Source organism: Nasonia vitripennis, chromosome 5, assembly GCF_009193385.2.
Source record: "Nasonia vitripennis strain AsymCx chromosome 5, Nvit_psr_1.1, whole genome shotgun sequence".
In the NCBI taxonomy this organism is placed as follows: domain Eukaryota; kingdom Metazoa; phylum Arthropoda; class Insecta; order Hymenoptera; family Pteromalidae; genus Nasonia; species Nasonia vitripennis.
The window spans coordinates 15797750-15811921 of record NC_045761.1 but is presented as its reverse complement, the minus strand read 5'-3'; the positions used below and the strand labels follow the sequence as shown (position 1 = coordinate 15811921).

The window sequence follows — 14172 nt, the reverse complement described above, 5'->3', positions numbered from 1 at the left end:
CTGTACGATTTAAATCAGTAATTCGTATAAGAAATAATACCAACTTGCAAAATTCGAAAACAATTGTCTCAAATACCAGCACTGGACCTGTAGATCCTAAAATGGTGAGTGGTTGGCCAGAAAAGAAGCCATATCCCAATCCACATACAAAACCAGAAACAAGAGATTCCATAGCCGCCATGTTTTTACCAGTGGCTTCACTAAGAAGACCACCGAATGTGATAATAGGCGAGAGGCAGGCAAAATAAAGAAAGATGAATGAGGCAACGCATTGGAGAGCTACGGCATCTTTGAAATCAGAGAAGTAAACTGGTGCCTTCCGTTTAACATCGTTTATTAATCCTCCAAAAAGTCTGCCTGTTCTGGAAAGTCCTGACTCATCCCGTAATTTTTGTTCATCTGCTTCTTCATCGATTTCTTCTAATTTCTCTTCCTTTGGTCTTTTTCTCGTATCCTAAAAATTGCGTTCAATTGTAAGGTTGCTCGCTTGGCAATCGTAAAACATTCCCAGCATTATTATAATCTGCTTTACTCACTTGTGAAGGAATAGCAGCGGGTGGTTCTATTCTAATGGTAGGATCCCATTCACCTGGCGGTAAAACAGTAACAGCGTCAAGAAACTCATCGATCCCAGCCAATAAATGATTTCTATTTTTCGCTTTATAAGCTACGTCGTGGAAGACCTCATCTGACATTAACGTTGCCATAGCTCGACCAATTTCATGAAAACTTGAAATACCGCCCTAAAATTATACACGAATAATTTCAATCAACGTAGAGAAGCTCGTTATCATGTCATGAATTATGCAATTTTTTGCTAAAAATAAAGTCATTAATTTTGCATGAAATGTATAAATGCTTACCGTAGGGCCAAGTAATATGAAAATGAATCTTGTCGGTACTGGCACCTCTGTTAAGTCGCCCATTATACTTGCTTGACTAAGACGGATGAAGGCAGATAGGGTTTTGTCCAGAAAATCAACCTCTCCAACCAAAATATTACTGGCCTCAGCTCCCGCAGGTATTTTACGCATAAAATGTGTATTACCCTGTAGAATTTCAACTCATAAATCAGCTTGCTCCTGCTTGAAGAGAAGTCGATCATTATTTATTTACAGCTCGACTCACCCTATGATTTGCGTCCCCATTTTCTAAAGCACTTGAACTATGATTTCTGCTAATGGACATACTGCTGGGACTTCGATCGATGCCCATTGGCCCGGGTTCTTGACCTGAAACGTATCTAGCTTACTGCCTACTGCTTTTCTCAAACGTTTCATAATAGCTCGAGTTGCGGGTTCAAATTTCACTCCACTTATTTACAAGTGAAAGTCCCAATTTCGTTAAGTCTATACCGTTTTGTTCAACATGCAATGGTAGCCAATATGACAGTGAGCTGCACTGTAGTACAGCTAAGCTTACACATGCTTCGTGCTTTAGCGAGTACTTAATTTTGATTATCGCAAAAGTATTTAAAAATTTAGATAGTCGATTTAGTTTCGTGGTTCTATTCTAAAGTTTCGTAAGCTGATTGAAGCACGACAAAAACCTTCACCATGTTTAGAATGAGATGTTGCACGATAAAGAAAACGTGGCTTGAAAATAAACTTGTAAACCATTATTATTGAACAAGCGCGCCAAGTCACATACCTTAGATGACGATGTCAACAGCCTATAAAGTTTAACATACGAGTTTACTTTCAATTGCGTTTTTCTTTTTATAGACAGTGGTACGCCAATTGTTAATAATTTCTCACCCTGAGAAAGTAAGTAGAGCATCTTCTGAGACTGAATTATTCAATACACACGATCGATGATGTTATTTCAAACATAAGTACAAGTCATTTATTTATGTTTTCAGAATGATCGGATTCGAGCATTTTTGTGTCGATTAAAAATTTAGAAAGATGCCGTATCGATAGCGGTGCACGAATCCATAACACGTATTACGTGGGAGATTTAGGAAGATAATTTTGACTGTTCATTCGGAATCGCTATTTTTCTGTCGTACTTCAAACGGAGAGGCATATAGTACAGAATATAAATAAATGCAGAACGGTTCTTAACATCATGATGTTTGGAATACGATGATTGGATAACTAAGTATCTAGCAGTAGGGTATATATATATATATATTTATAAATGGAGTGCTTATTACATGATATAGAAGGCAAGCCTTATAAGTTCGAATTACCAGGGTTACCGGGTATGGCTAGAAAGCGGCCGCTCGGATTCAGTCCTGCACCACCGCCCTGACCCACGGCGGCGATAGCCGGTGCAGAATTCGATTCTTCCACTACAAAGCACCAAACACATAACGACTAATGGTTTTTTCTTTATTTACGACGGCAGATCGCTTCTCGCGAATAAGGATTCAAAGTTCATCATTGATATGGATTATTCTGGTTAATGCCAATTTTAATGGTTTATCTTTTCATTTTAGTTGTATAATAATAGCGAACTTATTTTTTATCGTTAAAATTTGATGCAGTAGAATGCCTTGTATACAGATCGTATCATCGTGCAAGAATAAAGAATTATTTAAAATTGGTATCAAATATTCTACTATCGGGTCATTGACTTTAAAAAAGCCGTAAATTATAGACGTAAGAGCAGGTTTATGGATTCATGAGTGTTGATGTATCATGTGAGAGATACAATGTATATATTAAAAGAGCACCACCGACATATGAAAATGCAGCGAGCAGACATGACGCGTGATGAAAAACATCATGCTTAATGAGGACACTGAAAAAGGTTATCATTATAAATGGTGCAACGTAAGTTCATCCTTAACAGAGAAGAATAGAGTAGGTTATGACCTTGCTTAATGTCTGCGACTGATAACTGACACTTTTTGAGAGAGAACAATTTCTAACGATTGGAAATCTAAACTTTAAAAATCAAAACATATTTTGCTTTATCAATTTGTTTCACTACTACAAGGTGTCAGTTTCCAAAAGAGATTATAGTAAAATTATCCAAAATAGGGCAATGAAATGAGGAAGGCAATCAATGAATGTTTACAGATTTTGATACTAAACACAAAATTTTTTTGAAATTGCGGTTGAAGATGAATTATTAGAAACATTAGTAGTTCTCATATTCAAAAACAGGTAGATAAACACCAAAGTAGAGATAAATAAAGGTAGTGGAACACAACTAATTATTATAAACGTCTCCATGTTTCCAACAATCTTGTAGTCCTAACCTTTTAGTGGACACATTGCGAACCAGGTTGTAAAACCCACCACGTATGGGATTCCAATTTCATCTAGCAAAACAATTATTTCAAATAAATCGTTCATCACTTTAAAAGATTGCGAATCTGTTGTATAAAGAATTTTATTGCAATCAGGGTCAACGAAATGATTAAATCACTGACTAATACTGGTGACTTCTCAATGCCGCTCGTTCATTGACAATTTTCATTGTAATAGCCAAAGATCACGCGAATCTTACTGGATTCAATGTACTGATGGCGTAATCAAAATCACGCGATAGCACTTCTATTTGTCTATAATTATTTAATGCAAAAATGTCATGACCGTTTGTTGTTGTGTTGTACAGCTTTCTCAAGACTAACTACTGATGGATCATTATCGATTGTTCGAAGATGGTTAGTTAGGTTAGTCGCTTAGCTAATGAAGTACAAAGAGTATTAGTTATATATACCGTATGAGCACCAGTAATTAACGAGTAAAGCATATTATTAGTACAGCTTATGATATAAATTTCAATCCATATCGAGAGCAGATCTGTGATGAATTTGACTCATAATCAAAACTATAATTATGCGAAAAAATAGATACATAGATGTAATCATCAGGGCACGTATCGTGCTTCCGATATGGATTTCAAGATTACGTTGACGACTTTGGCGTGAGTATATATATATATATATATATATATATATATATATATATATATATATATATATATATAGGGCTTGTGTGAAACGTCAAAAAGCAGTCGCAGTCTTGAAGAACGCCGTTTGATTAGCAACTGGCCTAAATTATACCTGGAACCAATAGGTAAGGGCCTTTAAGGTCTTTCGCCTCTTTGGACAGTAAGGCTGTATTCGAATCGGGACAGCTCGTACTCCGAGCGACGGCAGGCGCGTAAGCGTCACCGTTATCACGACGCTCCTGGAAATCTGACGTCAACAAGGCATGCATACCACATGAACAGTCACAATCTGAAAATTTTTGGGAATCGCAAGTGTTTAGGAATTGTGTGGAGTAATGCCACGGTTCTTGCAAAAAAAAAAGTAAACAAAAGTATAACAAAACAAAATAAGAAATCATAAAATGAAAATAACTCTGAAGGTATAATAATAGAAATAATAGAAATAAAATGCAAATCATATAGCTTGAAGAACAAATGATAAATAAGATAAATCATAAGAAAATGAACAAAAATAAAATTTAAACGATCCCTGGAAGCGACTCTTGGGTTTCCTCCCTTGTTCTTCGTGTCGGGAAAGTTCATCCAGAGTTGAGTATCGATTGATTGAATTGAGTGAGGCATATAATTTGTTTTGTTATAGTATAAGTACACTCATATATATGTATGTATATGGTTTTTAAATAGCTCAAACTTACTCTTCGATGACGAATGATTTCGTCCGATCTCGGCAAGCGATCTTATAATCGGTAATCTGGACATGTTGTTATCCTTGCGTCTCTCGAACTGATGTCGGTGTCGGACCAGAAGCGCCTCGCGTACCTGTCGCAACCAAGGGCCAAGTCAATATCATAATGCGCACTATTTTCCGAAACATGCTCGCGCAAACATCGATCGATCTTCAATTTCCGTAACGCATCGGCTGTGCTCACCTTATCTTTAACGTTGATCGAGAGCACGCTTTTGTTGACCATATTGTCGAGAACGAGGTCTGTAATTTGTTCCAAGCCGCTTGCCTCCATGTCTAGCATAACCGTGCCGTTCAGCAGCAAACTTCTGAGCTCGAAGAGCGAGTGCAGCGAGAGGGTGGCCACGTGGGGTTTGCTCCAGCGGTTGCCGCCCTCCTCCACGTCCTCCTCGAACTTGATCCATCTGTGGAACACGTAAAAGTCGGTTGTTCGAAGTCAAGTTCGCGAGTACGGAGTATTTTAGAATTTAGAATTGAATATATCATTGCCTGGCGGTTTCCTTCCACTCCATCTCGTCGCCATCTTTGACGAGCTCCTCCATCTCGGAGAAAAGAGGATGAGACTCGTGAGCATCGTCCCCGACATCTTCGCCCAGGATAAATTGAACTCTCTGAGCGGGTGGCGTAACTGGAAGATACGAGGGCAAAATTTACGTGATGCCATTACTCGGTCGCGCGGAACAAGGCTTTCATGTAAGCTGCACTAGTGTAATAGGCTCTCTTTATGATTCTCATAACATTAATCGTACGGATCGATTGATCTCGCGTTCAAAGTCACTGTAAAAGTGCAGCATTTACATGTTTGCGGGTACACAGGAATAACTCGAATTAAAGCTCTTTAACAGTAGATGCCATTCCAGTGATCGAAATTTCGAAAAATCATATCTGCAAAGCTCGCGCGCGCACATCCAATTGTCGAGACATTAAAATGAAAATAAATATATAGGTATGTAAAATAAAGTTGGTCAAAATTAAACTAAAGCGCAGTTCATCTGTATAGAGGTGTCGTTGTAGGTTCATCGTATCAGTGCCGTGTCGTCTACACTTTGATCGGCATAAGTATGGGAAGAAAAATAATGCATCAAAACATATAGATTGCAGTAACATAACGTCCGTGCCTTATTGTAACGTCTCTATGTGAGCGTGTATCCAAATCGTATGTAAATATAAACATAGTTCGAAAATAGAAAGCGGAACTGTCATGCAGAGCATTAGAGAAAATTATTATTCAGAACGTACGAACGTGTTCTGGCTATTTTGCGTAATCATTCGTTTATAGTATATAGAAAAGCATTCCTTTTACTGTGATCTGTTTACATGAGACAAGTATATATGTATATATGCGTTTTATATCTGATAATGCAATCCATGATTCACTGATAATGGATATGAAATTTCGCGTTATTGTTTATTTGTCAAACAATAAAATCAACGTTATGTGAGTCGCATTGTACTGGTTGATGCACGGATAAGCCTCTGCTTATGAGAATAAGCTTAGCGAACACCGTCGGCGATAACGTACGAGAAAGCTATGCACAAATAAGATACGCGCGAACGATACATTCACAGAAACGTAAACGTTTTTATCCCCCATATTCACGAGGTAAGCACATTACTCACTTATCACCAGGACAAAAGTACAATATAATACGTGGTCGCGCGCGATCGAAGCTTATCCATGCAACACGTCGTCAACAATGCAGGTGTGCAACATCGAGTAGAATCACACGGTTGACACGCCTATATACATATAATATGTAAACTGAATAACGGCCGGACAGCCCTACTGACAGTGGAAGAGACAGGCTGTACAATATAATACTTATACGGTGAAACACAGCGTTGATAAACAAAAAAGAGACATATTGTGTGCGTTCATTAGATGGGGGGCTATAGCTTACATATCAACTCGCCGTTGGGGTCGCAGATACTCGCGAGTCGACCCCTGCGCGCCATCAGCAATTGCTGACCTGCAATACGAACGAGAGAACACACATCTAGCAGCCAGTACATTTTGCCATATTATGTACGGTGCAGCGAGAGGCCCCGAGCTCTCCCACGCATCATCTGTACGCATTATCCACCTATAGACGTACATTACGCGAGACACGCCGCGTGGAGGCGACGCAAACGAGCGTACAGGTGCCATTTAACCCGCTATATTTCCGACCTCGGCGCCGACTGTCCGGCTGATGCGCGTTGCGCCGGCGACTCTACTGGTTATTCCCGCCGCTGCATCAGCTGTCATCAAATGCGAAATCACCGAATCGCGCGTATATTTCGCGCAATTAATCTCGCGCTTCGCCAATTTTTTCCCCGGCGATCGGCGATCGGGGATTGAGCAACGGCAGGTGCCAAACAGTCCGCCGACGGCGTATAAGTAGTTGGACTTTTAAACGGCTCTTTATCTGCGCGCGTTATCTCGCGCGATTATGCAAGGCGTCTAGCTCGTCGAGCTTGTAAACGCGCGAAAGCAGCTGATATAATCCGGGCTACGTCTCGAAGCGATTTTCCTTCCGATGAATTGAATGCTCGCCGACGAGATCGAGGAAAGAAAGCATTTCAATTCCCGAGCGTTCATTAAAGCCGCCACCTCTTGTAGAGCGAGCGAGACGCGTCTATGGCCATTTACGTGCAGCGCGAGTGAAAAAGAGCAAAGCGGACACAATGTAATCACGGCGCTCACGATGTATTTTAAGTTAATTGCTTTCGCTGCAGCCGACCTATTATTGGAGAGCTTTATTTCACTTTTCCGTCCGTCTCCTTGCCGCTATATAATACATAGTCGGAGTGTAGTCCTCGCGGCGGGTGAACGTCCTCCCCGCCTTCGAGACCTCGCGGTTGGCGCGCTGCCATATTTTGCACGATCCCACGCGCGCGTTACACTTGCACCTCTCGCGCTCGATCATCGATCGAGCAGAGAAACTACCGCGGCTTACCGAGGCGCGAATCGTCGTAACGAATTGGCCCAGCGAAACTTTTGCTCTTAGCTAGACAGTATTTCTACATCCAGAATAAACAATCGTATGTGGAACTCATCATCTTCAGCCAATGGTTTCTGTATCAGCAGTGATAAGGAAAAAAATGTACAATAGAGAAAAAAATACATATGCAACTGAAGTATACAGTCGTCTGGTCGGTGCAGCTCGTAATCCATCAGCGAAAACAAAAACGAGACATGTACGTACATAACAATCGTCCGTGTACAACGTTTCGCGTAGACCTATATACATAGTCAGCGTCAGAACGGATCACGTCGCGTTACATACAGTACACAGGTGCGTAGCATAGCAGTATGGTTACAGTCGCGCGCGCATGTGTCCGCATCGCTTAATTCTGCGTCGCTGTCCATCGTTTCGCACACTCCCAAAAAAAAGGAAAATAGACAATATAGGTACGTGACGGGGAATAGCAAAGAATAAGAGTGTGAACGAGTACATATTGCGCGTTACGCGGAAACCAGGCCGTTCGGAAAAACTCTGGCGGCGCGACTCATAGTGATATGATGGATGTGCTGTGCATACTCACCGGGTCTATCGCCCTCGGACTCTCCCTCTTTGCCGGAGCCATTGCGCGAGTGATGATGCTTATGGTGCCGCCTGTGTCTGCGCTCGCCCGGCAGATGCACACCCACGTAGACCGTGTGCGCTCGGTGACCTAAAAAGAGTAAATGGAGGAGTACCCCCTCGTCAATCGGAAGCGTCGTTACGTATCTCTCTCCCGATGCCTCGATCAGGATAGCCACATCTATTACAAGGGAGTGATTTTTCGAAGGATTTTCCTCCTTTTTTCAATCCAGACCTGTTTTGCGCGCCTGACGAAACAATTCCGAGTATGTCTAGCGAATTTGAAATTCAAATGCTCATTTTATTAGTAACATGCAAATCGTCCAGCGTCTAAATCCGCCTCTGGATTGATCGCGAGCTCTCGCGACGCTTTTTCTCCGGGCATCATCAGCGTCGGCCGTCATCGGTTATCCAGGAGCGATCGCTGAAAAATTCACGATACGCGGTTACGATCTCGACGCTTCGGGCCCGCGCGAAAACGATGCCTCTGCGCGCAGTGGAAAAAACGCGTCTCGTGATCCAGGCGCGTAAAAAAGCGCGTAAAAAAGCGCGTAAAAAAGCTGCAAGTTCTCGCGAAGACTGCATCGCGTGTACCGCGCGCAAAACACACACCTGCCGCAGCAAACGACACTGCAAAACGCTCGAGTGCACGCAATAAAATAAATCAAAGTCGCGGGCGGCGCGGAGCGGCTCGAGCCTCATGCAGATGCATCCCTGGCTATCGATCCGTGCGGCTCTCCCGGCTTTGCTCGCTCTCTACTCCCTCCCTTTCTCCCGAGCACGTATACCTATACGGCTGCGAGAGCTTTCAACGGCGACGTTCAAGGGCCCACATCTCGTCGCTGCGAGTGTGCCATCGATTCCGCGACACATAATTAAGTGCATAGGCTGACTGTGTCGCGTGCGGCTCTAACGATTTTCGAAGCACTTGTCTTTACTCTCCCTATTACTCTCCCCGGCGCGGCTGTATAGACGCCGCGCTACTTTCCCTCTTGTTCGGCGTCGAGCAGTGTGTGCATACACGGAAGCCAGATTCGTGGCTGACCTATAGAGGCAATCACCCCCCGCGGCGCGAGTCTGTATTACATAGCAGCTTCATCTTCCTTCGCCGAGAGTGGAGTCCGGAGCGAGAGAAAGAGTACGTACGAGCGGCTCGAAGGGGTTTATATTGGCCGATTGGCTCGATCGTCACTGCCACGTGCAACGCCGCCTGATGCGCACGATTGCCTCATGCGCTGGGGGTCTCGATCTTTTTTATTCTTCCCGCTTTCTCCCTCTTTATTTATATACTCAGAGCCATTGATTTTTCGACCTGACGTCATTATTGTGGCATTGCGCTGTGGCTGCGTCCCAGTCGATAGCTCGGGTTACGCCATACCTTTCCATTTCGTTTATTAGAGCGATTATGTTTTGTGCGGCGTTAGCGCTGCCGTTCACGTAACTTTATTATACTCTGAAAAATGCTCGTGAAAGCGAACTGATGTATCTCGCCTGATGCTTTATGAGGATGTTATCTACTTTGATGCAAATGCTCGGCAGCGCATGACGGAGAGGAAATGTTGCGAAACTTTCGGTTGATCGAGATAATTCAATGGTGACGTGTAGTTCGAAAAAAACATTGAGCATATAACAGTGTACATTGACAAAACTATACATCGAATTGAGAGAAAATCGTAACAGCATTCTCGGTCATAATAGGTGTAGAAAAATCAAAGTCAAAATCAGAATAAAAAATTATAATACTCGACGAGCGCATTCTACAACTGCTCCGCTCTAACACTATCGGATCGATACATGATCGCATCGCATCGACATCGCAGTAAAAGAGTCGTGTGTTGGAAAAAAGAACGAGGAAGTCAGAGGGCAAAAAGAAAGCTGTAAAAGATCGCAGAAAGCTCGTCGTTACCTTCGAAGTCCTTTTCCGTGTACTGATGGGATTGATGGGTGATGCGAGCCCCCGGATCTTTGGGGGCTTCATCGTCGCCCGTCCCACCGCCACCCCCTTGGCCTCCAGCTGCCGGCTGGTGGCCCCCGCCACCTCCAGCTCCTGCCCCCGGCTGCATCCACGGTCTGCAAATTCACAAAGAAGGCGATCATTATTTACCCGACCACGTCGACAAAGCTCCGCACGTGTCGTTTAACAAACTGCGAGTACGAGACTGGCTCTCTCGATCTCTCTTTGAAAAATGTTGCGCTGCACAATGACACCGCATCGGAGCTCATCTAGTGGAAAGATAGAGTCGCGCGTGTCGCATTAAAATTTGCAACTGCATACAATGGCGCTACCGCCGTTATTCTACTATGCAAATGCCTCCTATAACGAGGTTGAGGTGCCGAGTCAGTTTTTGCACGTTTTCCAACTAATTGAATGCGCTAAAGACTCAGGGTTTCCGCTAATCAGGCTCTCGAGACCGATCAATAGTTCTTTATTCAAATTCGATAAATTCTCAAAGCGGGAAAATGTCGAGAGTAACTTCTTTTGCTCGGCGGGTTTTGTCAAACACGCTTGATACGCGCGACAACTCGAAAGCTCTTTTAATTACGTTCTTTGGCAAAACGTCAGCCAAAATGAAAATTCACAATTGGTCAGGCAACAAAGGCGCTGCAATGCCCTCGTTAGCTGCATAACTCGCGCACGGAGTGCCTATAGACGTTTCTCGGAATTGGTCGATTTGCCCAGTTTTCTCAGTTAATATACTCGCGTTACTCCACTTCCAGCGTACGTGCTTAGGACAGTGCCACCTACGCTCCTCTCTACATCGCAGACAGCTTGCTCGTCGTGCATTTCGACGCCCCGCGCCGACAAGCTCTCTGGGAAGCGTTTAACAAATTGCAGCGCGCGTTTATTGCGATTATGCGTGGCGGCGGCTGCGGCGCGGCGGCGTTCAAGGCGACGATTTGATCGTGGCCTCGTTGATAATGACTGACGCGACCAATTGTGTTCAGAAACTTGTTTGATGCATCAATTCAACGGGAAGCGCGATGTTTACATCACGAGACCGGTGCGGAAGGAATGCGCGGGCTGTATAACAGGTAGGAAATTTAGTCGCGCGACTCAATAAAGAAGGCGCAGGGGCTCGATCGATGACGCCACGTTCTAACTACAGCTGCAAGTTCTGTTGAACTGCAAAACTTGCTCCATCGGGGGCACACCTATTAATAGTTGGAAAATTAAAACGCTTGACGATACACTCCATGGATACGGCGTCGCCATCCAATTAACCGATGATGTTTTTATACGGAAAGTCTTTGTCAATGGGCACACGCTGTGCGAGCGCATCATAACGAGAATTAACGCGATTGCGAAGCCTTGATACACCGCGTTATTACCACTCTAGTCGCGAGCTTTGCTATGATAAATATGCTAATATGAGGCTCGGGATGCAGCGACTCGCGATGATTTATCCCCCCAGGGATGTTTCAAGACCGCCTGGAGAGATCAGCACAGCGGAAACGCTGAACGAGAAAAAAAAATAATGCTGCGATATCATGATAAGTCAACGCGAATAACCAGGATTATATCAGCTGTGCGCGAATTCCGATATCCAATTAATATTCTGCGATTTAACGCTTTTAATTAAGCAAACATTTAACAGAGGTGTTAAAATTAATCGTCGCGACCGATTCGATCTTTCATCCGCGCGCGGATATAGCAACTCGTGCGCGTGCGCAACATTTCGTTCGCTATTCCGGAATCGCGATGAAAAAAAAAATATTAATTCGTCGAGCGGAGTCTACTCTTTCAATCTCGATCACCGAGCCTCAAGGTTACCCGCGGTAATGACACCCCGGCGCGCTATTGCGGCAACTCGTCTCATTAGCGGACGTCGACAAGTTTTCCCAGAGCGTCGAAAACGCCGCGGTTGCGTGAATTCGATACCTCCTAATGGTTTAAACACTTAGGTCAGATTTGCGCTAACTGCGAGAAGGGCACAACGGAAAGAAAAACCTCGCGATCGATCGCCACTCAGATCCTGGGTTGCGTAACGCCGTAAAAATCTCGGTCAAGAATCGAGAAAAGCCGAAGAAAAAGCATGTAGGTATGGACTTTTTTCCTCTAGCGCGTATAATATTCTATCTACGATCTCGATCGGAGGCGCGCGTCACCGCGAGCGTCCGCGGGTTTTTCCACCGAGGCTCGATCGAGCGAGAAAACACGATGTGTGCACAGAGCTGCGGAGCGCGAAATGACACCTCATGACATTTGGCTTGGCGCGAGATTAAACTGCATCACCTGAGGCTCGTTAAGACTGCGCTTTGATGGTGGCGCACGTGTGCGTCGGTCTCCGACTCCCCACGCGAGCCGTGCAGAGAACTGCGTTTAATCCGTGTGTTTATGCAGGACTGCGGAGGAGTCGACAGGGACGGCTTCTTCCATGTGATTTGGAGCTGCGTTTTTGTTTTGATGTAGGACTAAAGTCGACCGTTGGATAGTTGTATTTCTTAGAATAAAAATCTCCCTTCGCGAAAGTTCAACTCCCCACCGTTTTAAGTTTGACGAGGGTTGGCACGACAATATACGTCCGCGGTTCTGTAACTCGATATTGTCAGCAACTTGTCTCCTCTGTCGGCTCGTGTGTATTCTGTTGCATAACGATATAAATGCGGGGAAGCCCATTACGGCTACTCGCAGCGCGATCTAAAAAATTGCGTCTAATACACGCTGGTACACGGCTGCATAGACGCCGCGAGACGTTATATTTCATTTATAACTCGAGAGCCTTATTAATTATTAATCCGCGCGTCATCGCGTTCTAGCGTTTGCGCGTCTATATTCCGTCGGAGAGTCGTCGCTGCAAAAAGAAGTCGCATCGTAACGAAGATGAATCGTCTTTCAATTAGGTGTAAGTCTATATTGATGTTACAATTTTCGCTCATCAAACCGGCAGAGTTTAAAAGCCTAATGAAATTTCTTTCCGTAGCAAGTATTATACGGCCGCATTATATCTTAAACCTTCTGATTTAAGAAAGTTAGTTAGTTTAAAGCGAGACGAGATATCAAGTTCTCATTAAAAACTGCACAAGCCTCGCGCAATATTTTCTCGAAAAATTATGCACGTTGAAAAAGCCGCGTAAAGCTTTATGAAACGCGATCCAGCGAAGCGTCCATTAAAGGCCAAGCCATTCTTCCGAGTATTAAAAAATTCTCCACGTGTCCTGCTGTTAATCGATAATCCGGACCTGCACGCGCGCGTTGCGCAATTTCAAATTCGGCTCGACGGCACACGTGCGGCAACAGAAAATAAAAGTAGCGAAGAGTGAATTCGCCGAATGTCAAGATCACGCACGTCGTTCGCGTTGTGTCAACTGGACTCGGGGCGATTACGTGCCGTCAAGTGGATAATTACCCAGCGACGATTATCTACCTAGCCATCACAGCTTTTCATGCTGAATGAGCCGTTGTCTGTCTAATGAAACAGATGGTAGGGTGAGCTCGGGGATAGCGACTGCATAGACCAGGCTGGGCGCGCGTGCACGCGCTATATGCCTGTGTGCAGCTCTCCTGCACATTGCTCGCGATATATTATATATAAAAACACGTGCGAGCCGATGTGAGGCTGCTGCGCGCTGTGCGTAGCTGCGACTCGTTGTTTATACACGCGTGTTATACGGCGAGTTTGACGTAGCTTAGTGCGCGCGATTACTAGGGCGCTACTGCGGGACGGTTATATTGAGTGCGCGACTTAATAACAGCTCGCGCGCTACGCAAGTGAGAAATCGTTATCAAATACATATGCGATGCAGCTGTGATTTTCGTTCTTATTGCCCGCGGCAGACGTTTGAACTTTGATAGGGCTTACGTAATCCGAGAGTGTCGCGAAATCGGTCAAATATACCACAGCTATACACTTAGTATATACAATACAAACTTATGAGCATTATAGTTATACTAAATATAACAGTTCGTATATTTGTCGAGCCGATCGCTCAGAGGCGGTGGTTATTTTGTCG

At 44.1% G+C, this 14172-nt stretch overlaps 1 protein-coding gene across 25 annotated transcripts in view; it reads right to left on the bottom strand.

Annotated features, from left to right (window-relative positions):
• The window catches only part of LOC100119689 (electroneutral sodium bicarbonate exchanger 1), a 31933-nt gene that overhangs the window by 7387 nt on the left and 10374 nt on the right, over positions 1 to 14172 (bottom strand). For 5 of the 25 annotated variants that reach the window (XR_001729389.3, XR_004345036.1, XM_016987183.3 and 2 more), the window contains 13 exons: positions 10127 to 10290; positions 8183 to 8311; positions 6556 to 6624; positions 5144 to 5282; positions 4839 to 5058; positions 4605 to 4728; positions 4022 to 4198; positions 3212 to 3274; positions 2195 to 2296; positions 1129 to 1232; positions 864 to 1049; positions 537 to 743; positions 45 to 454 (listed from right to left, as the gene is read on the bottom strand). Coding sequence is in view for 20 of the 25 variants with exons in the window: in XM_016987181.3 (XP_016842670.1) it covers positions 45 to 454; positions 537 to 743; positions 864 to 1049; positions 1129 to 1232; positions 2195 to 2296; positions 3212 to 3274; positions 4022 to 4198; positions 4605 to 4728; positions 4839 to 5058; positions 5144 to 5282; positions 6556 to 6624; positions 8183 to 8311; positions 10127 to 10290 (2094 nt within the window). In the remaining 5 variants the exon portion in view is untranslated. The remainder of the gene's footprint in view (positions 1 to 44; positions 455 to 536; positions 744 to 863; positions 1050 to 1128; positions 1233 to 2194; positions 2297 to 3211; positions 3275 to 4021; positions 4199 to 4604; positions 4729 to 4838; positions 5059 to 5143; positions 5283 to 6555; positions 6625 to 8182; positions 8312 to 10126; positions 10291 to 14172) is intronic. The other 20 variants (XR_004345037.1, XM_016987189.3, XR_004345038.1 and 17 more) reach the window with 16 other exon arrangements.